Source organism: Rhineura floridana, chromosome 6, assembly GCF_030035675.1.
Source record: "Rhineura floridana isolate rRhiFlo1 chromosome 6, rRhiFlo1.hap2, whole genome shotgun sequence".
Lineage (NCBI taxonomy): Eukaryota > Metazoa > Chordata > Lepidosauria > Squamata > Rhineuridae > Rhineura > Rhineura floridana.
The window spans coordinates 53,058,701-53,082,849 of record NC_084485.1 but is presented as its reverse complement, the minus strand read 5'-3'; the positions used below and the strand labels follow the sequence as shown (position 1 = coordinate 53,082,849).

At 40.6% G+C, this 24,149-nt stretch overlaps 1 protein-coding gene across 3 annotated transcripts in view; it reads right to left on the bottom strand.

Moving 5' to 3' along the window:
* TNNT2 (troponin T2, cardiac type) overlaps nt 1-21,983 on the bottom strand; it is a 41,149-nt gene extending 19,166 nt beyond the window's left edge. For all 3 annotated transcript variants that reach the window (XM_061631884.1, XM_061631885.1, XM_061631886.1), the window contains exons 1-10: nt 21,917-21,983; nt 20,558-20,587; nt 17,974-18,030; nt 16,922-16,954; nt 14,666-14,687; nt 6,600-6,660; nt 6,315-6,431; nt 4,608-4,685; nt 3,797-3,907; nt 3,188-3,297 (exon numbers count right to left, since the gene is read on the bottom strand). In XM_061631884.1, coding sequence (XP_061487868.1) covers nt 3,188-3,297; nt 3,797-3,907; nt 4,608-4,685; nt 6,315-6,431; nt 6,600-6,660; nt 14,666-14,687; nt 16,922-16,954; nt 17,974-18,030; nt 20,558-20,587; nt 21,917-21,968 — 671 coding nt within the window. In that variant the 5' untranslated portion in view covers nt 21,969-21,983. The remainder of the gene's footprint in view (nt 1-3,187; nt 3,298-3,796; nt 3,908-4,607; nt 4,686-6,314; nt 6,432-6,599; nt 6,661-14,665; nt 14,688-16,921; nt 16,955-17,973; nt 18,031-20,557; nt 20,588-21,916) is intronic.
* Between the last annotated feature and the right edge of the window lie 2,166 nt (nt 21,984-24,149).

Sequence of the window (24,149 nt, the reverse complement as noted above, 5' to 3'; positions counted from 1 at the left end):
ACAAATTATTGGCTTCACAGAACTCAATAAGTGTTTCTCTGCTTCATTTCTGTCTCCTAAGCCCCATTTCCCCACAATTCCTAGTTCTTCTCTGTTCGCTGCTTTTGCATTCCAGTCCCCCATGATTATCAGCACATCTTGTTTTCGTGTATGATCAATTTCTTCCTGTATTTCTACATAAAATCTCTCCAATTCTTCTTCTGCATTTGCCGTTGGATCATAGACTTCGATGATGGTTATGTTAATTGGTTTCCCATTTAATCTCATTGATATCACTTGCTCAGACCTTGCATTGTAGCTCCTGATTGCTTTTGCTACATCACTTCTCACTATTAAAGCAACCCCGTTTCTTCTTAATTTCTCATTTCCTGAATAAAATATTTTGTAGTTGCCTGATTGAAAATGTCCCTTTCTTGTTCACTTTAATTCACTCACACCAAGTATTGTAATGTTGATGCATTCCATTTCTTGCTTGACAATTTCTAACTTTCCCTGGTTCATGCTTCTCACCGCTGATTCATAGGGTCACCATAATTGACTTGAAGACACATAACAACAAATGAGCAACAACTTCAGTGCACCTTATGATTTCCTGACATGTAACTGTTTGGGATATAATATCCTCTATTACCACTTAAAGTGTGCCATGGGCAATTAAACATGTGCCCATGTCTGAAGAGCTGTTAACCCTTCCAAATATTGATGGACAAAGCAGCAAATGAAACATTATTATGCACATGCTAGCATGGCCATATCTGCACCTTACATTTAGAGTAGTATTATACCACTTTAAGAATCATGGCTTCTTCCAAAAAATCTTAGAAACTGTAGTGTGTTAAGAGTGCTGACAGTTGCTAGGAGACCCCAGCTCCCCTCACAGAGCTACTATTCTCAGCGTTCCCTGGGAAAAGGGATTGATTGTTAAATGACTTTGGGAACTCTAGCTCTGTGAGGGGAATAGAGGTCTTCCAGCAACTCTCAGCACCCTTAACAAACTATGGTTCCCAGGTTTCTTTGGGGGAAGCCATGACTGTTTAAAGTGGTATAAGATTGAGATGTGGCTTCTGGCTAATAGTGCCATAGTAATGACAACTTGGCATCCCGTTGTGTTAACATATTACCACATGATATGGAGCCCCACATATGGAGAAGACCTTATTCTTCTAGCTTTGCCTGAAATGAGTTTTGAACATGGAAATCTGCATAGTGCACAATGCATGTTATTGTGCTACTGTGGCACTGTGATGCTCTTATCACTCTTTAGGAATTGAGTTATGTTCAGGTCACTGTGTTTCCTGTGTTCCTCTTCCTCCATCCTTCTCAGCTCTGCCCCCTATTATTCCATTCAGGGCTGGCCCCAGGCATGCCGGGGCCCTTGGGTACCAACCTGTCCTGGGCCCCTCCACGATCCATGGAACTTAAGGATCTGCGGACCGCAAGACAGGAGCTTCCGTGCCGCCTGCCATCCCCCCGCTATCCCCATGCTTCACCTACATTTCCGTTGTTTTTTGCAGCACAAGCAGGTTTGCCATCAATCAAGATGGCGGTCGAGGTTTCCCTAAGGGGCTGAAGCCTCTGCCGTCATCTTTGTTGATGGCAGCAACGTGCGCGTGTAGCACGCATGCGTGCCATCAACCAAGATGGTGGCAGAGGTTTCAGCCCCTTAAGGAAACCTCGGCCACCATCTTGATTGATGGCAAATCTGTGTGCAGCAAAAAACAACAGAAAGGTAGCTAAAGCGGAGGGATAGCGGTCCGTGGATGCTTCCATGGATCGCGGAAGGAGAGCGGAGGGCCTCCCATAGCTCCAGGGGTCCTCGGGCCAGTGCCCTACCTGGCTGCCCTTTAGAATCAGCCCTGATTCCATTCATGCAAATCTAGATCTTGTGCTTGAATACAATTACAATAATAGGCCAAGAGGTGCAGCAGATGTATCCTCTCTGCACTTTGGAGAACAGTTTGTGGGCAAGGACCTGACAATCCCACCAACAATACTGTGAGTGCTGCCCCTTACTGGCCACCGGTGCCCGTTTTGTTTCCATCTAATCATTTGCAGGAGGAAGTGCAGTTACTTCTTGGGCCTCACTAGTTTCTTTCTGTTGCACATCCCCTTGCCTTGAAATGGCATGATATCCTCAGGCAAGGTGATATTTGAGCACCAATGTTTTTTCCCCCTCCCAATGAAAATCCCTTCAGAGGAGGGGAGAAAAGGGTTGATATTCCCTGCTCTGATCCCATAAATTATCAGGGCCTCCAGCTGATGCCATTTACATTTTAAACACACACACACACACACATGTTAAATGCAAAGATACATTTAAAGTAATATCTGGTTTGACCCTCAGAAACCACAAATCACTTCAGGGATGGGGAAAACAGACAGTAGGAGACTGTTTTCCTCTCATTCCTTCTTAGTGAAACAAAGAGGTCCCTAGTGGCACCTAAGCCTCTATGTTGGCCATAGTGATGTGCTAGAATTCTTCCCAATTTGGATTTGGTACCAAATCTTCCGTTAATTCACTTGTTCTCTGTCGCTGAGAATCAAATTTTCATGCAGCAATTTTCTGCAGTTATTTTCAAAAACAGATTTTTAAAATTTAAGAACAATAATTTTATCAATATTTCCTTTTAAAATATCAATATTTCCTTTCAAAATAATGCAATTTCCTTTCAAAATAGCAATATTAATATCAATTTTTTTGCAAGGAAAAAAGCAGCTAATAAACAAAGAACAAACTTGAATTCCTGTCAGGTTGACAGAATGCTTTCAAACCTGCACTGGCCAATGGATCCCAGGGCAAGGCCCCAGGCATGCTGGGGCCTTTGGGCACCAACCTGCCCTGGGCCCCTCCGCACGCATTGCTGCCATCAACCAAGATGGCGGCAGAGGCTTCAGCCCCTTAGGGAAACCTCGGCCACCATCTTGATTGATGGCAACCCTGCACGCGCAGTGCGCACAGCCGCAAAAAACAGCAGAGAGAAAGGTAGGTGAAGCAGGGGGGATGGCAGGCGGCTTGGAAGCTCCTGTCCTGCGATCCGCGGCTCTTGCCGTGGATCACAGAAAGGGAGCAGAGGAGCCCCTGTAGCTCCAGGGGCCCTCAGGCCAGTGCCCCACCTGGCCGCCCTTTAGAACCGGCCCTGATGGATCCCATTCCTAGCTGGCCAAGGTACTTAGCTTTCCTTCTTACCTCAGTTTGTCTTCATTCAAGTGATCGATTGTGAGAGGTTTCCGACGCTCACTGAGGATCTTTTTCTTCTTTTCCCGCTCTGTTTGTTTTTTCCCACTTTTCTTCTCTGTCTAAAGAAACGAGTTCTTGAATAGCATCAGAGATTAAACAAATCCCCCTCTCCACAAGTCCTCCCTAAGATGAGTTTCAAAACTCACACAAGAATCAAAATAACAACATATTTTTGTAACATTTGAGAGACATCTGTTGGAGGAAGTATATTTTCTTAAAATAGCGCAGTTCATGCAACAGGTACATGGACTGTGAATGTGAAATATATAAGTACACATAGATTAAAACTAAGGCTAAAGAGTTCCCAAGGGTAATGCAAGTGTGATATCATCATCATTACCCACCTTTCACCCGGAAATCCCAGGGTAGGTTACAACAATTTTTAAATGCAGCATTAAAAACAACCCAAACCTCTATATGTTCTCATCCTGCCTCTACCAGGCTTTCTAAGAGCACACAGTGGAACACAACATGTAAATGAGTAGACACCCACACAGGAAATTCTGCCCCCAGACATGGCCTTCGGATTGTACAAGAACACTCAGGCTGGACAGGTACCTTCTGAAGGTAGCCTCCAAAATGGAGCATGTTGGAGAAAGCCTTCTTCTTCCTGGCATCCTCTTCAGCCCTCTTCCTAGCTTCCTCTTCCTCTTTCCGAGCTCTCTCTTCCTGGCATGGGCAGAATCACAGTGAGGGATCAGAATGTCAGCTGAAGAGAACCTGTCTACAACAGGGGTGGGCCTCCAGATGGTGTTGGACTAAAACTCCCATCAGCCCCAGACAGCATGGCCAATAGTCAGGATTGATGTGAGTTTTAGACCAGCAACTTATGAAGGCCCATAGGTTCCCCATCCCTGATCTACCAGGAAGTCAAATGGAAATGTATTGTTTTGGAGCCTGGGTGGACACAACTGAGCCAGGATGGGTACTGTTGACTACAGTGTTTATGAAGGATATGTTCCCTATTTCTAGTCAGTATGGAAGATGATTAGCCAGAGTTCCAGTGACAGTTCCAGATTAATTCCTCCTTGTTTTGTTTTTCTGCACCTGGAGACAGGAAACTTAGTGAAAAAAATAAGCAACAGTTGACTATGTTTGCATTATAGATAGAGCAGGTCTTGGTCTGTTATGCATTAAAACTCATATCAGTGATGTCACTCAATGATAAAGCTTCCAGTTCACTGGAATAGCGCTCTGACCAGGGGTGACGGGCTCATATTGCTGCTTGAGCATAACTCTTATATAAGCAGCTAAGTGAACAATTTGTCCCATGCATAAGTGGGGATTTGCCAGACCAAAAACAATTCATATTCTCAAAGGTGTTGAAATGACCATTTTCCTCCTGACTCCATGTCTTGGGTATACTCACAGCCAAGCGGGCTTGGCGCTCCTTCTCTCGCTCACTACGGATCCGTTGCTGCTCAGCTCGTTCTGCCCGCCTCTGCTCCTGTAAGAGGAAATCAGCCCAGCACCTGATCAGGGGAGGTCTAGTATCAGTGGTGTTTTTCACCTTGGACAGCTCCTTGAAAGTCTGGACTAAAACCCAGAGTGGATTCACTGGCACACTGACACCAGAGCCACCAGTCTCCACTGCCTGGTATACTCTGATGAATGTCCCCTGCTTGGCACACAACGTTAATGGTGTGGCCTAAGGCAGCAACAGTTATGGATGATGAAACTGTACTGCAATTGAGAGGGCTGGACACCTGACATTTTGACACCTGAACATCCAAACGGTGCCTCCCAGCTGGAAAAAAAAAGGAAAAGGAAAATAATAGAAGAATATTATGGCTACAGTCCTAAACACTTAACAGGGAATAAGCTCCATTGAATACAAATGGACTTCTGAATAAATAAGCATAGAGCTGAAGTGTTAATTAAGTACCAAAGGGTTGGTGTCCTCTTGAATAGGCATAAATTTGGCTGCTCACAGCAGCTTGCCTACCTTTGCCTACTGATTGGCCGTACTCTGGCCAGTACTAGTTGGTGAATTCCCTGTTCTGAAAACTTGGAGATACAACATAAAGTGCCACAAGATCAAAGAGAAGAGCAGCAGGCATTCTTCCAAAATGTAAAATCTAAATAAACTATGTCTTTTTTCTCATTTTTTACAATAATGAAAAGACTTTGTATGGAAGTATATTGTCATAGTTATCATTCCAAAACATTGTAAATAATAATCATTCCAAAAATTTGTTTGGTTGATTACCACAGGTCCTCCTGAAATATGTTAATTTGATCATTATCACAACACACCAAATTTTCCCAAGCCACTATGTTATTGTTGGTGGATTACTTTCCCCCCAGTTCTTATCTATACACATTTTTGCAGCTGTTAATAAGTTAGCTATTACTTCTAGCTCAGCCTCTAAAAGTAGGTCTTTTAAATAGTTTTGAGGTCTAGAGATTATGAGTAGCCTGTCATTTCATTCATTATATTGCAAATACAATTCCAGAATATACAAATTTTGAGCATTCTCAGAATATGTGCAGGAAGTCTATCTTTGGAACACGAACACCCTCAATTTCTCTCTTCTTTTTGGAAGATATTTCTTCCAGCGACTAGAGGAAGAGTAGCTTGTCTGATGGGGCAAAGCTGCAGAAATAGTGTCCTGGAAGCAGCATCTCTGCAGCTTATCAGGAGGGGGAGGACTGAGGTGGTGGCAAGGCTGGGGATGTGCAAGCATGCTGATGGAGTTGATCCAGTGCTCCCATCCATGCGCATGTGCAGCCTGGACCTTGCCACTGCCTTGACCCTTCCAGTAAGTAGCAGTGACACTCCTGCTGGGAGGTTATTGCTATGGCTCTACCTCACCAAGAGAGGTGTTCCTGAGCTCGATAAAATAAGAAAACGTTTGGCTAGCAAAGACAAAACAAACACCAAAAGGCAGCTTTATTATAATCAGTAAAACTAACACAATAAACCCCATGTCTGAAGACAGCCTAAAACTATTATAACAAGTTACAGTAATTGGACCTGAGTCCTCTTAGAGGAACTGAATGGGAGTCATGTTAGGGGAACTAGACCTGGCCAGTAAGAGTGCCTGGCTAAGCAGTGTGGAATCCTTTGACATACTATTCTGTCCTTGAGGGATATCAGCTCTTCCTCCTCTTTTTTCCTGTTCTCAAAATGGGCCTCAATCAGGGCTTGCAACTCATTCAGATCCTTCTCCATTCGCTTGCGGTGAATGTCCTATAAGGCAGAAAAAAACATGTCCAGCGTTTGGTATATGTATGAGTGTACTGCTTACATACATACACACACACACACACATACACAGTATACACACATGCATGCACACATCTGGGATATTAAATTAGAAGGAACTTGCTTGATGAGATAATGATGGTTAATACTCACATCAAAATCCACTCTCTCTCCATCAGGGATCTTTGGAGGCACCAAATTTGGCATAAAGAGCCTGAAATGGGGGTGAGGTGGGTGGAAATAAAGAGGTAAGCCACTAATATTGCAACGCCTGACTTGCCTTTCAGCCCATCCCTTTATAAGCCTCAGTTGACTGACATTATCAGTCTCGCATATGAATCCATACTTAATTCCATTGATTTCAAATATGTCTGTCTTTGCATTCCCAGTAAATGTGGCCAAGACAATATAAACAAACAACTTAACACTTGTAAAACTATTCCTGCATTATAACGCTCTAGAATACAGGTGGGGAATTGCATTAATTGAAAGCTCAATCTAGAAAATTTGCATTTAGGGACTAGAACCAACATATAGCTTTTTTATCCGCAGGGTTGTTTATTGCTTTTAATTGAGGTGACCATTCAATTATGCAATCACCAAGTATAAAACAAGTGAAATAGTCTAGGAACCAATTTACCATATGATGATATATTTGTGTATGTCAAGCCGTATGGCAATTTTTATCTAGCATAAACAGCTGTTTTTGTAAATGCAGAAGGCATAAATGGAAGATATAATCATTCTTTTTAAAAACTGGGAGTACTATACTAACTGCAAAGTAAAGACAATTTTTTAAAAAATCATATAAGCGTCTTATATTTATGCATGTGTCCAGTAATCTAATAACTAGATAAAATGTAAATGTACTGCCTTCAAGTCAATTCCGACTTATGGCAACCCTAGGGTTTCCATGAGGCTGGGAGGCAGTGACTGGCCCAAGGTCACCCAGTCAGCTTCATGACTATGTGGGGATTTGAACCCTGGTCTCCCAGGTCATAGTCCAGCACCTTAACCACTACACCACACTGGCTCTCAACTAGATAGTACCATCAATTTTTTCTTTGAATCAGGAAAGACCCCATAGAGAAACATCTGTGAGGGAGCAGCCAACCTTACACTAACTAACCTTACACATTTTATTTAAATCCGATGTCACAATGAATGTAGTTCCAAGCCAGGGAAACAATTTAAAGCTTGTCTGAGGGTGCCAAATGCAATGTCATAATGGTTGCTGGGCTTTTTACAATGGCCACACCTGTCACAGTGGTCTTATTTTGCTTTACTTGACTTATATGAGCCACTGAACAGCTGTAATATCTTCCTATCTTGGCAGGCTGGAATGGGAATGTTATTCTTTAGACAAGATCACATATCTTTGCCTGCTGCACTTACTAGTGTCTCTGCATTTGTGGGCAGTAAATAAAGATTTTTTTAAAAATCTAGATAATCTTGCATCACCCAAAAAGAACATGTTTTTCTGAATTTCAATGTGTGTGTGTGTACGTGTGTTTAAGAAAAATGAATTTGATCAACAGTGCAATCCTGTGCATGTTTATTTGGAACACCATGCTCAGTGGGACTCTGTTTCAGGTAAATTTGTATAGGATGCAGCCTTACAGCACCTACAAAATGTTCAATGTTACTAAGACTGCATACACGCCATATATTTAAAGGGCATGGCTACCACCAAAGAATCCTGGGAACTGTAGTTTACCCCTCACAGATCTACAATTCCCAACACACTTTCCAGTTCCCAGGATTCTTTGGGGGAAGCTGTGTGCTTTAAATTTGCTTTAAATGTATGGTGTGTGCACAGGCAAGTGTGTTTAATGATATAATAATTGTAGTCTGAAAGCAGAGTACGCCATGTTATAAATATGCCACAAATTTCCTTTTTAGGGCACCAATAAGATGGAGGCACTGTGGGTTGGTGGTTCCTGAGTTTTGATAATTGTTCAGTTGCCTGCTTTGGATGGGGCTGTACTCCCTCTGAAGGAGCAAGTTCGTAGTCTGGGGGTGCTCCTGGATCTATTCTTGTCGTTAGAGGCCCAGGTGACCTCAGTGGCTAGGAGTGCCTTTTACCAGCTTCAGCTGGTAAGACAGTTGCAGACGTTTCTGGACCAGGATAGCCTGACCACTGTTGTGCATGCACTGGTAACCTCCAGGCTGGATTACTGCAATGTGCTCTACGTGGGGTTGCCCTTGAGGATGGTAGGGAAGCTGCAGTTGGTGCAAAATGTGGCAGTGCAACTGCTCACTGGGGCAGGGTACCACCGCTGAAAAAAATTGTACTGGCTGCCCATTAGCTACCAGGCCAAGTTCAAGGTTCTGGTTTTGGTGTACAAAGCCCTATACAGTTTGATACAAGGAAACCTGAAAGATTGACCTACCCCTTTAGATATACAGTTTATCACTGAGTTCTGCAGGTGAGGGTCCCCTGCAGATACCATCTTATCAGGAGGTCTGTTCCGCACAACATAGGTAGTGGACCTTTAGTGTTGTGGCATCTACTTTTTAGAATTTCCTCCCCTTAAATATTAGACAGGCGCCATCTGTGTTATCTTTCGATTACTACTGAAGACCTTCCTCTTTCAACAAGCCTTTAAAGTAGAGGCCTTATTCCAGTCTGTGTCTGTATTGAAATTGCTTTTAAAGATCTTTCTAAAGCTTTTTTTTTAGATGTGTTAAAAGATGTTTTGTTTTAATATATTTTCAAGTCTGTTTTAAAGATGTTTTAGAGTGTTTTAAGTGTTTTGTTTGTTCTTCCAGTTCAGGAGTGGTGAACCTGTGGCCCTCCAGATGTTGTTGGACTCCAACTCCCATCAGTCCCAGCAAGCATGGCCAATTGCTAGGGATGATGGGAACAGCAGTAATCCAACAAGATCTGGAGGACAAGCGGTTCACGATCCCTAGTTAGATCAGGGCCAGAGAGTCCTTAGTGCAGCATTGTAGTTAGAGGGTTTGGAGTGTTTCTATGGGAAATTTCTAGTGAAGCCCAGATCCAGCTTTCTGGGTGGCTTTGGGGAAGTCACCATGCTAACTTACCTCACAGAAATGTTGTGAGACCAACCTGCTGCTCTAAGCTCTTTTGTGGCAGTCTTAATATGGTATTAGTAATAATTCTAACACTGAGCTCTTCTTGAAATTCAGGAGCCAGAACAGAGCCCTTATTGTGGGGACTGAAGACACTTCTAACAGACTAAATCTACGCTTAGTCATGAAATCACAGGATAATAAAGCAAACCTAATGAATGGAACAATCAGCCTCCACTGCATCCAAAGCCCTGCTGGCTTGTGCGGACCAGGGTGTGCGTGTGTGTGTGTATGGAGGCATGTTCTATTTTCACCCTGTCAACTCCAAGACAATGTAGCTGAGGGCACATGGATTGGGCCCCTTGGGAGATCCACAGGCTTTGAATCCAGCAGATCCAAAGCTCCTAATCTCTGGCCCAAAACACCCCATTTTGGAGCTTTCCACTGTCTACTCCCAGCAGGTGGACCACCCTCTTAGGTAGAACTGAAGGTTCCACTGTGGCAGAGCCCCCCCGATCATCATCAGCATCCCTCGCCAGCAACAATGGCCAGTGGAGATGCAATGGTGCACCATCCTACACTCCCACCAGACATCAGCATGGGGGTGGGAGGAGTAGGAAGTTTTGTAAATGGTCCTAAAAGCCTCAGCGTGTCACTTCTGTAATATGAAGATAGTAATAGCAGTATACCTTCACAGGTCTGTAAGGGCTGTTCTGAGATAATGTATGTGCTTTATAAATATTATTTTTATCATTCTAGTAATCTGTTGCAGCACCCAAGTTGTGGAACCTCCTCCTTAGAGAGCTTCTGTTGGCTCCCTCTCTTTTAAGCTTCAGGCAAGCTGCTAAAGAACTTTTCATTGTGCCAAGCTTTTAATGTAGGTTAAAGTTCTATCTCCTATTTTTTATGTTGAATTGTTTTATCATGCTCTTGGTTTTATTGCCTGACATTGATTTTTGTACTTTGAACTATTTCTATTGTACTGAACTATTTTCATTGTGTCCTGTGCTTTATGAACTCTTCTGAAATCACTCTGAGTAAATTTTAGAAAGATCAATGGAATGTATTTATTTATTTAACAAAATTTGTATACTGCTTGACAGTAAAAAAAAAATACCTCCAAGCAGTTTACAAGAAATATAAAAGTTATCAACAAAAAGTTAAAAACAAATAATTAAAAACATTTAAAAGACAATTAAAACCAGCAGTTAACTAAAAAGAGATTAAAACACAACAGCAAAAGTGCCTGCCTGGTGATGTTGATAGGCAGGGAGTTTCAAAGTGTAGGTGGCGTCACGCTAAAAAAATGATTTCTTACAAGTGTCTAATGAGTATTATGTGGCACCTGTAACAGTGCCAGTTCCACAGATCAAAGTGGTTGAGTGGGCACATAGGAGGTGAGATGATCCTGCAGTTTCTAATTATCCCTCAGTTTCTATTATATTTCTAATAAATAAATATTATTATATCAAATGCCCCACAGCCTTGTTCACTTCAGCCTCGACCCTCATTAGATGGCCTTGGGCAAATCACTGTCTCCGAGTCCAGGGTAGCCCACCAAATTATTATGAGGATACAGAATTGCAAATGCATGGGTAAAGTTTTATAAATTAGACAGCCATGAGAATGGCTGTATACTATAGCCAGCACAGATTTTTTGCATTCCACCATGTTAAATTGAAAATAACTGCTATGCCATTCTTTTGCTTCCCATAAGGTCATTTCAAAACAAAATCTTACAAAATTTATAGTCATGAACTCAGAAACACTTGCTTAACAACCTTCTAAGTTTTCATGGTTATACGCAAAGCACTCACAGAGAATTCAAAGTTCAAAGTCTAAAATACAAGTACTGTAAAATAATCCAGACTCCTGTTATAATTTTTTCTGTCAGTGGTCTCATAGTTCATTGAAATTAATTAAAAATCATCCCTATTCACAGAGTACATGTAATGCTATTATTGACCTTGCCCCATATTCTGACCATCTTCTGCTGTTTAAATTTTTTTTAAAATGCATGGCTGATTTTTAATTAATTTAAGAAAATTAAGATTGGAGTCTATGATAGTATAGGCATGCTCAGTAAGAACCAACAGTCAGTAGTCTGAAAGCCAGACTAACAGCTGTTTGGCTTGGCTAACTAGGGGGCCACACCCATGCCAGACATTTATTCCACTTTAAACAGTCATGGTTTCCCCCAAAGCATCCGGGGAAATGTAGTTTGTGAAGGGTGCTGAGACTTGCTAAGAGACTCCTATAACCCTGACAGAGCTCCAGTGGCCAGAGTGGTTTAATAGTCAGCCCCTCTTCCCAGAGAATTCTGGCCATTGTAGCTCTGTGATGGGAATAATGGTCTATTAAAACCTCTCAGCACCCTTCACAAACAACACTTTCAATTATTCTTTGAGGGAAGCCATGACTGTTTGACTGTAAGTGGAATAAATGTCTAGTGTGGATATGGCCAGGGGTAAATTTAAATTTAGTTTAAATTTGAGTAAGAGACTACACATATCTACTGTAGAATAAAAAGGTGGGGGTAACCCCCCAAAAAGATGCAGTGTGGTGTAGTGGTTAAGGTACTAGACTACAACCTGGGAGACCAGGATTCAAATCCCCACACAGCTGTGAAGCTCACTGGGTGACCCTGGGCCAGTCACTGCCCCTCAGCCTCAAAGGGAGGCAATGGTAAACCCCCTTTGAATACCACTTCCCATGAAAACCCTATTCATAGGGTCGCCATAAATCAGGATCGACTTGAAGGCAGTCCATTTCCATTTTCAACCCCCCCAAAAAATGTTTTCCTTATGGAAAGGAAATGGGCTTTCCCTCTGCCCAGTGCCCATCCACCCAATCTCCTTCTCTCCCTCCCTCCCTCCCTCTCAGTTCTTCCCCTCCCTACTCCCCACTCTCCCCTCCAGATTCCTCCCTCCCCTTCTCCCCCTATTTGTCAACTCAATAAACATGCAAATGATCAGACCTGCCCTCCCCTTCTCTCCCCATCTCCCCTCCCTTCTTTCCCCTCCCTCCCCTCCCCTCTCCTCTCTTCCTCCTTCCCTCCACACTCCAGGCCTCCCCCTCCCCCTCTCCTCCCCTCCCCTGTGGTCAGGTTCACCTATCCTAAGCATGACTACATGGGAGTAAATCATATTGAACTCAATAAGCATGCAAACTATCAAACTTGCCCTCTCCCCTCCCCCTCCCTTCCTCCACCCCTCCCCCTCCTCCCTTATGGTCAGTTTCACCTATCCTAAGCATAATTAAATGAGAGGAATTCCTATTGAACTCAATAAGCATGGAAATGATCGATCCATTTTTAGCAAACTTGCACAGGATCCCATTTCTTACCTTCCAGATTAAAAAGCAGAGAAATTCACTAACAGGCAAAAAACCTTTGTGATTTAAGAATGTCCCTATAGCCAACAGATATTTCTATCAAACTTTAAAAAACAGGGAAATTAGGCAGCTATAGTGAATACACCAGGGGAGCAGGAGACTTGACCTCCTCTCTGAGATATTGTACTGCCCTACACATTTGTAAAAATGTAAACACAATTTGGGTTGTTCTTTCACAGCCAAACCACTTTCTGTGTAGCTTGGAAGAATTTGGTAACATGTGCCTCTGAGCATATGGTGAGTGGTGGCAACACCTGCAACCAGGACTACATCTCCAAAGATGTAGAATTACATTTTTGTATGTTGGTTGGTTGGTTTTCTTCTTACTTTGTTTCTTCCCTTTGCTACTACTGTTTCTACAGCGAATCTAACCTAGAAACCTATATTTCACTCATAAGTCATCCTAGAAATCTGTGTCAAATGTAGTTTTATTATTTTCAAAGTCTTTTTATCGGTCATTGTCATATGATGGTGAAGATAGCGTTTTGTGTTTCAAACTAGAGGTTATATTCTATTTCTATTTTGGGTGCATTAACAGTTGAATCTGAAACTGCAACTTTGATGTAAAAGTAGACTGTTTACAATATGTTGCTACTTAAGCAATGAATCTAGCTGTTAAAAACAACAACTTTGGCATGCCCAAGATGCATGTGTTCAGACTGCTATACTTAAACCACTCCACGTAGGGAAGGGTGGGCGTGGTCAATTAAAATCATAGAGCACACCTAGAAATTTCACCTCACACAGTTTTATCTTGTGCAAACTGAGACACTCCTCATGTCCATTGGAGACTATTCTGCAGAATAGTCAGTGCCATTATTCCACAACTGTTTTTGGAGTTTTTATTATTTTATTATTACATTTTTTTTATCTCTGCAGGAGCTGCACCTTGAATTACATTGTCATATTTAATGTTGAACTGTGTAGTAGTGGTTCATACATGTGTTGACCACTGAAGACGACCATGTCGAAACACGTTTGGTCACATCTTTAGGCATTTCAGTTCATAAGTTGTTTTTGTATTTGTTATGTATTTGTGGTATTTTACCCCAACAATTGTTGTTGTATATATTGATTGTATTTACTCTTGATTAATTAACTGTGATAGTGGTATATATTTCTCTTTAAAATAATTTTCTATAAAGGATCCACACCTTCATTATTGGCAGTTTTTAGTGTTTTTCTGGTTCCCAATTCTTTTTCCTTTTCTCTTTTCAGTTTGTTGGGACACACCTCTTGGTTTGTTTTAGTGTTCAGTGACATTTCTTGCTCCATATATGGTAAGAGCCTTTGTTGTAGAATCTTGAGCATTACTTTACAGTACGGCCACGCTTATACGGTGGGTTAGGGACCAGGCCCCCGCCGTAAAGTGGAAATCACCGTAAAGCGGAACCCCGTTGATTATAATGGGGCGCGTCAAGCGAAAATGATGCGAAAATGCCTCAAAATCGCAAAAACAGCTTTAAAATGGGGAATCTCCTGCCGCCACATTAGTGGAACGCCGGAATGCGAAGCGCCGGTAAGCGGGGCCCTACTGTACTTGCATGAGATATTAAGGCAATAGTTCAATAATTACTGCATTCCCTGGGATCCCCTTTCATTGGATTTGGCATAGATATAGAATGCTTCCAGTCTGTGGGCCATTGTTTAGTTTTCCATATTTGTCGACAATTTTTTCTGCTTATTTCTCTCCTTTTCCTCTTCCATACAACAGCTCCTGCCTCAACAACTGCATATTAATGATTACATTGAAATCCATGATATGTATATATATATATGCATATACTTACTTGGGCTTGGGTTTTGATTCTCCTGAAAGAAAACAAATGAACACTTTTAAGAGTTGCAAAACAAAAATATTTGCTTGTTTCCTTTGAAGATAAATTGGAGATATAATCCTTTCCACACATCTGTTAACTCCCTTAAGGCTGCTGCCACAGTTTTTATGGACAGAGATGATTTTGGTTGCCAAAGTTACCAAGTTAGGTTTTTTTTATGTGAGATACTTCATTGAATAGAGTCTGGGACAAATTATTCGTTTGTGTGTGTGTGTGTGTGTTTCAGAACCATGGGCACATTCATCACCCTTGAGAAACAGAGAAATGCAGATATCTCTCTGCTAGTTCCTACCTCAGCTTGAAGTTTCTGGTTAAATAAAAAAACAAAACCAGGAGCAGACTGCGGTACAGATCATGAACTGGTCATATCAAACATCAGAGTAAAGCTAAAGAAGAACAAAGCAATCATAATGCCAAAATACAATTTAAATAACATCCCAGAAGAATATAAAGATCAAATAAGGAACAGATTTGAGGCTTTAAACTTAGTTGACAGAGAACCAGAAGAACTATGGAGTGAAGTTAGAGACATTATCAGGGAAGAATGCAAACAGACAATACCTCTTGTTAAAAAGAGAGAAAGACCTCAATGGATGACTGAAGAAACTCTTCAAATGGTTAAAGAGAGAAGGAAAGTAAAAGCAAAAGGAGATGCTCTTGGAGGTCGCCGATTCATAGGGTTGCATAAGTCATAATCGACTTGAAGGCTCATAAAAACAACAAGAAGAAGAAGGCCAGAAGGTGGGGGTGGGGTGGTTGAGTGCAGACTGAGGGTGGTGGGGCAATGCTCATTCGCCCCAATGAAGCAACTTCCAATTCCTTGCTGGATTGGAACTTGTACATAGGCTAGCATTTTTTAAAGAAAAGGGGAGAGGAGCTTTTGCTTCACAATATGGTTCTATTATTTCCATGGGACTGATGAATTGTTAGAGTAGAATCAGTCCTAAAGCAATTAGCAGCCCATGAATGTTCTTTCTGGTGTAATTGTTGTCTCCATCACTTCTCAGAGAGAGAGAGTGAGAGAAAGAGAGAGAGAGAGGGGAATCAAACTCTGGTTCTAAATAGGCAAAAACAAGTCTTAGGGTTTGGAAGTCACTGAATGATCCATAAGAGAACCTTCAACAGTCAGGGATGCTTCCATCTGTTGCTGTTTTGTGGGTGGGATTCAATCAAACACTGGAAAATTCACATTGCACAATTAGTGGATTTTGTGCTCTTGTACAACAAACCTGCTTCTAAAATTAAAATAAAATCGAAATCGAAATAAAAATAAAAATAAAACTGGACTTTTTGCAGTAAGGAAAGTGATGGTAAAATGCATTGGAAATTGTAAGATAACTGTTGCTTGATGTGACATTGTATAACTTCCTCACAAACAAATCAGAATGAATTCTGACTAAACAGGTTATCTGGAAGCCACCAGAGATTATAAGATTCAAATATTTGAACACACATGCCTCTGTTTCCAACACTTCTAGGAAAGTCTGCAGTATGCATGTGTTCATGTGCATGCTCACTCCTTTCTCAGCCCTTTTACTCTTTCATAAAAGGTGTCATGAAAGGAGTCGGAAAAGCAACAGGGTCTCCAGACTTCAGCTCTCATTCCCCCCCTCCTGCAATCAACATGGCAGGATGCCCAATTGTATGCCTTTCATGCTTTCCTCCAGCCTTGCGAAGTGCTCCTATTCAGACAACACACACACACACTGTTCTTTGTGAAAGACTAATCTGGCTGGACAATCTGAGAGCCACGACCAGTATCATCCCAAAAGAAGTGAGATATGTTTATGCTAAGGATGGACAGAACCATGTATTTCCAGTCTATGTAAATTTCACAAGTATTCATTCTTAATACATTCATTCCACCCCATTGTCACATAAATCTGTGATATATCAGCATGAAGACTGGTATCTACATATTCAAATGTTATCACAATATTCACTTTTATTATATTTTATCTCAAATTAGGCATTTATAAACATATTTTATCCTAAAACAAACATTTTAAAATGTATTTTGGTACTTTCTTTGAGTTGAGAATACTACTGCAGATGTGGAGAAATGTGAAATTGAAAGATAATTGAATTTCAATCTGTGCATTTAGTCCAGGAGGTGTGGATCAGACAAATTCACTTTGAAATTTACAGAAACTGAATTCCTCAGACATCCCTAGCTCATAATACACGTGGAATCCCCTTTTCATTTACCTTCTTCTGGTTCTTTAGCTTGCTCTTCTTGTTCTATTTTAAAAGAGGAACAAAGATTTTTTATTAGAGACATACCATACCAGCAAAGTTGTGCCTAGAAGAATCCACACACACACACACACACACTCCTGGATACATTTTATTTCATCTAAGCTGTGCCCTACATCATTCCTCGCCTGCTTCATTCACTCAGTCATCACTGGGAGGGTTCACATTGCTGGCATTCTGGTATTTGGTGATCAGAGACAGCAGTGTCCCCTCTTTTAAATTTTTTATGACACCAGAATCTACAGGACAGACTATGATGATGTGATGTCAGTATTATGAACACCAGGACAGTTAAACTCATGAAAGAAGGTGACTTTAATAAATCCTAGAAGCATGCATGCCAATTTTGGAAATAATACATTATTTTCCCTGAAAACACCACATATTCTCCACCCCCCCAATCCTTTTATAGCCAGAAGTGAAAAACAAAATTACTTTCAGTAAAGAATGCTAGATATTTTGTTTCCCTTTCCATATTGGAAAAATATCTGTTTTGGAGGTGTAATGCCTGCTAATTTTGCCAAGGCATGGATGATTCTCTAAAGCAGTGATATTCTTCAATGCAGTTGGGGGGGGAGGATATTGATGGGAGGGAGGATCTCTGCAAGTGCAAGGCTGCCCATTTGCCAAACACAGACTACCTTCCCGAGCCATCACCTTTCCTATGATACCTTTACTGCTCATGCTGGCAAAGTAGTAAGAAGAATGAAAAGAAACAGACAGGCTCATGGAGGAATGTGACATCATTATATAAGATTTGTTACAACCCAAAAAAACGTAGCGGACCACTTGTTCAAGTGGCAGGCCACTATATTTTTTTCTCGCTTTTTCTTTTTTACACTTCTCCCCCCCCTCAAAAAAACAAACAGTTATACCCCAAGATTACAGTTTAACCAAAACAATGTTGTTGAATTTCTACTGGATGCATAGTTCAGTCCAATGATAGCACACTACCACAAGGCTTGTATAATCCAGAATTGCTTCACAAGAACGTCGGTAGGTACCTTCTGCCATGGCTTCCACTGCATCTTCCTTGACTTCCTCTCCTTGTTCATCTTGTTCTACGGAACAAAACAGCAGGATGACATCAACAGATCTGAGGATTTCCATTATAGGCTGGCATAAAATTCTGTTTAAGGTAACAAACCTCAGCCGTTGGGATGTTGGCCAAAGAGCAGGAGTTGGGAAGGAAAGACAGCATAATCCTAGAACATGGCTAAATGACAATGAGGCTGACATCTTAAACACATTTTAGTTCAATTTAATTAGGCTTAATGATGTTTCTGGGAAAGGAGGTGGGATTTGAGATGAGCCCCGTCAGTTTTCAACAGGACACACTGCCCCATTGTAGAGGTTACTCAGGGTGTCTCTGAATGGAAGTTTCCCACACTCCTGGCCCATCTCAATAGCATTAAAGTAGAAGTGTAGAGCAACAAAGAAGAAAAGAGCAACCAACATAATCTGAAGGTTAGAACACCTTCCCCTACAGAGAAGGAGATTGTGATACACCCAAGCATTTGGGGCTTTTTAGTTTATTTTAAAAAGACAACTAAGGAGAGAGGAGACATGATAGAGGTTTATGAGATTGTGCATGGTGTGGAGAAAGTGGATAGAAGGACGTGTTCCTCCATCATACTAGAACTCAGGGTCACCTCATGAAATTGAAGCAATGTCTTCAGACGCAACACACAATTTATTTATGGATTTTGATGCCACAGGATGTGATGGCAACTAGTTTAGATAGCTTTGTGGCATAGTGGTTAGAGTGTTGGACTATGACCTGGGAGACCAGGCTTCGAATCCGCACACAGCCATGAAGCTCACTGGGTGATCTTGGGCCAGAGAAGTCTATCAACAACTTTTTAGCCCATGATGGGTAGACGTAATCTCTAGGGGCAGTAACCTGCTGAATACCGGTTGTTGTGGGCCAACAGGGACAAATGGCTTTTGCCTTCATGCCTTATTGGTGGGCCCCCCAGATGCTTATGACTGGCTACTGGGAGAATACTAGATTAAATGGACCTGATCCAGGAGGTCTCTTCTTATGCAGAATGAGTAATGCTCACCAAAATGTATGATGTCTCAAAGGAGAATCCTGGTCCAACAACATTATTAATTTATATTTGTTTTCTTATGATTCACTTTTTTCAAAAATGAACTCAAAGTGATTTACAAACATTTAAACAGATATAAAAAAGAATAAAAACATCCTAAAATACTCAGAAAATACATAAAAACAAGATCCAACTCATCCTCATCTGACTAAAAACATGCAGAGAAATTAAGCTCCAAAGGCATGGGTAAATACAAAAAAATCACTGCCACAGTGACGGTGCCAGTCATGCTTCCTAGGGAATGGGAAGCCAGCACTAAGAAGGTCTGTTCTTGGGTTGCTACCTTCTGCACCTCCCTTGGAGGGGGCACACATAGAAGGTCCTCAGATCATGAACACAGGGTTGATTAATATGGGGAGAGGTGGTCCTTTAGGTATTGGGGTCATAATAACATAAGAAGAGCCTACTGGATCGGCCAGTGGCTCATCTAGTCCCACATCCTGTTTTCACAGTGGCCAACCAGATGCTTGTGGGAAACCTGCAAGCGCAAGAGTGCTCTCCCCTCCTGCAGTTTCCAGCAACTGGTATTCAGAAGCATAATGCCTCCAACTGTGGAGACAGAGCATAGACATCACGGCTAGGAGCCTTTGATACCCTTATCCTCCATGAATTTATGTAATCTTCTTTTAAAGCCCTCCAAGTTGGTGGCCATCACTGCTTCCTTTGGGAGTGAGTCCCATAGCTTAGTTATGCGCCATATAGGATTTTTAGGTCACAACCAGCACTTTGAATTTGGCCCAGAAACTAATTGATAGCCAATGCCGCCATGCCAGAATTGGTGTTATGTGTTCCAGCCATCTTTCCCCAGTCAGCAATCTGGCTGCTGAATTCTGTACCAGCTGAAGTTTCTGAACCGTCTTCAAAGGCAGCCGTAATCTAACCTAGAGGTTACCAGAGCATAGACAAAAGAAGTTAGGCTATCCCTGTCCAGATAGGGATGTAGCTGGACCACCAGTCAAATCTCATGGGACATAACAGATGCCTGTATCAGGGTCTACATCATATGAGGAACCTACATGAGTAGAGCAGGCTCCCTGTTGCAGATGGCTGTCCTCCAAACTGTGGAAGGCGACGGGGATGGCAATATGGGTGGAGTCAGCATGCTCATCTCTGCTCTTCCACCACTATGGATTGATTTTAAGCATAAGAAATACACCTATATAGGCTACATAGTATCTGTACTACAAATTAATATAGATTGTAGACTGCTTTATAATCCTGGCTTCCTCCAAAGAATCCTGGAAATTGTATTTTGGTGAGATACTAAGAATTCTCTGTTAGAGATCTCTAGGTACCTTAGGAAGAGGGAATAGTTTTCAAACCTGACACCGTTTGTGGTGCAGGTATGGCCTATGAATGATGCACCCAGTACATATAAGCTTATGCTTCTCATGAAAGAAAAGTCAGTAAGTATTTTGCCTTTGTATCAATGGCAAGCAGTGGTAAAGTGAAATGATAAGAAATGTTCTACTACCGTCTTCCACCTCTATCCATTCTTCCTCTTCTTAACCAGGGCAAACAGGGGTGGTGAAAAGAAATAAGTAAACAAGGTTAGCAAGGGATCACAGTAAGATGTGGCTTTAATCGGGAGCATCTTCAGACAGAATGGCTCTCTCTCAATCAGTGGTGATCTTTACTTTGCGTTTGTGGGCTACTAGTTTTGCAGGTGCCAAGCACTTATGAAGCCAGGCATTTGCAAGGACAATAAGCTATTAAGGCCTTGAACATTCAACACATTCACACATTCATGCACACACAGAGGCATCAGTTGTTATGCCCTCATTCAAGCACATAGAAGAAGCGCATATGTAAAAAATACAAAGATGTGTTGATCAGCTTCTAGTGACTCTGTGCAAGTAGGAGAAAGCTCACTCCAGACTGATTTGCTCATCTATCTGGTTTGCACTGAAATAATCCACTTGGATTCCTAAAATAATGGATTAAGTCAGTCATTGCCAACCTGGTGCTCTCTTGATGTTTTGGGCTACAACTCCCATCAGCCCCAGGCAGTGCTGGCTGCAGCTGGGTGGGAGTTGCAGTCCACAACATTGGGAGGGCACCAGGTTGGTGAAGGTTGGACTAAGAGCTTAGAGTGCATGATAAGCAAACACTCAGAAATGCAGCCTCCAGTTTACAAAGCTCTTTGTTATACCAAAATGGCATAATCAAGAAATATATTTTAGATATCCTTGAGGATATTTGGATAAATCAGTTTGCACTTTACTTATCCACATTTTTTTTACTATTTATTTTATTTATAATAAAATGAATGACTTGCTTTTGGTTCACAAGAATTACAAAAATATCATAAAACACCCATATGCAAGAATGAAGGTATCAACTACAATGGGTGGTATTGAATGCTATTCCTACTCAGAGTAGACCCATTGAAATTAATAGACATATTTAACTTAGATTCATGAATTTCAGTGGGCTGACTCAGAATATGCCTTAGCTGAATATAACCCCCCCCTTTTTTTTTTAAAGAAGCAGCAATAAAGGATCAGAAACTATTACACAGTGGGAGAGTCATTAAAATAATATTTTTAAAATGGCAAAGAAATCAAAGGTTTGCTGATTCAGAAAAACAATTAAAATAATGACAGAACACTAGCAAAGAAACAGATGACCTAACCTCATGTGGGTACCACTTCCACCACAGAAAAAAGCTCTCTCACATATCATCATCAGCTACAGTTCATTTACCTCTTCAGATGATGAGCTCATCAGTAGCTACACAATAACTTTTAAAATGACATGGTGTCAGATGACCAAGTAAGACACACCACCAACCCTAACCCTGACTCCTTTAAAAACAAGGAAGGAAGCCTACCTTCTTCAACATACTCTTCTGCATCAAGTTGGAAGAGAGGAAAAGAGAGCATTATTAGAGCTGCAGTGATTTATTTGGAAAACATCTTGAAGCTGACAGTTTTCGTTCCCTTACCTTCCTGTTCCCTGTAAAGCAGAAGAGGAAACAGCTGTTAGAATAATAGCCAATTTTTTAAAATAGTTTTAGAAAAACTTGGTCCATAGTTCCTGCTACATATTCTTTTTGGAAGAGTGCATTAGAATCAACTCACAATATGTTAATCTGTTACAGAAAAAATCACAAAGAGTTGTGCAGCACAAAAGTTTATGCCAGAATAAATTTGCTAGCTTTAAGGTGCCACAAAACTCTTCTGTTGTTTGTTCCAAAATCAGTTCTCTTTTTTTTGCTGAGTGTATTCTGTCCATCAGGTGGCAGTAGTTCACATAATCATGTCTTCTCATGATACGTCCAAAATATGATAACCTCAGTTTCATCATTTTAACTTCTAGTGATAGTTCTGGTTTAATTTTTTCTAACACCCAGTTATTTGTCTTTTTCACAGTCCATGGTATCTGCAAAGCTCTCCTTCAACACCACATTTCAACATTAGATAGATGTTATATATTAGATAAACATTAGGTAGATCGTGGCTGCCTCCCACCTCCAAGATGCAAAGAAAAGGAAATATAAAACCCAACCTCAATAGGTAGACTAAGGCACAAAATTGGGTATGAGTAAAATATGTAGGAAAAAATTAATTCTACTTTAATCTTTCCAACATACATAAGACATTTATTTACTTACTTACTTATTTATTATTTAAAATATTTCTATCCTGCCCTTCTACCCTACAATAGGGCACTCAGGGCAGCTTACAATAAAATCACACGCATACATAATAAAATTATACACAATAGAAACACAAAACATTACAGTAAAGTAAATACATGAAGTCAATTAAAATACATAAAATATGATATGCATATATATATATCAGACAGACAGACAGACATGTATACATATGCATAGATATACGAGGGAGGAATACTAAAAGGACTCAAAAGATAAAAAATAAAAAATAAAAAGTGTAAAAACAGTGTCAGGTTCACCCGTCAGTCCCTCCCAAAGGCTCTCTGGAATAAGACAGTTTTCACATGTTACTGGAAAACCATCAGGGAGGAAGCAGAGCGGTCTTCTTAGGCAGGGAATTCCAAACCCCATGAGCCACAACTGAAAACGCTCTCTCCCGCATGTCTGTCAATCTAACTTCTTTTTTTTTTTTTACAATAATTTTTATTCAAATTTTCATAAAACAAACAAAACAAAATCATAAAACATTCAAAGACAAAAAACAAAACAAAACAAAAATGATTAAACAAAAAAATAAAATGTTGACTTCCCATTTGTCGCAGATCAGTTATAGGTCTACAATATATAACAATCCTGTCTCTTAAATTATATTATAAAATCACTTTCCTCCAGTAGTTATCTTAATTAATCATCAAATCTCATAGACATTACTTTATTCTTTCCACAAAAAGTCAAAGAGAGGTTTCAATTCTTTAAGAAATATATCTATCAATTTTTCTTCAAATAAATATGTCGATTAATCCATCTCGTTAATAATAATAATAATCTTATTGTCATAACCATAGTCCAAATAAACATATCGATTAATCCATCTCATCAAATCTGTTAAGTCCAATAATTTCAATAGCCATTATTCCATTATCCCTATTAATTCCATCTTCCATCTTCAATAGTCCTGTTAAGTCCAGTAATTTCAGTGTCCAATCTTCCATTATCAGTATTCCATAATAATCTTGCTGTCATAGCCATAGTCATATAATAAGAGTCTGATGGGAATTTCCTCTATCCCAAATATTTTCTTGCCATCGATTCTGAATAAGTTGCTGAAATATTGTTGTAAAGTCATATCTCTGTTCTTTTTTACAAGATGCACTGGCTCATCTCTTAAGAGTTTTTCCATTGTCACATGGCTGCAGTTAATTCCATAGATTTTCTCTATATCAAGCTCCATCACATCATTCCAGTCCAGAAAATTATCCAAGCCATTGATAACTTTATCTCTAATATCTTCATTAATTTCTTCAGAGATAACGTTAAATTCCAAACAGTAGATTTTATTTCTAATATCCATAAACTCCAGATCTTTTTCCAATTCCACATTTGTTCCAATCTCCAGGGCTTGTATCTTCCCTTTATTTTTTATTTTCTCATCTCTGATCTCATT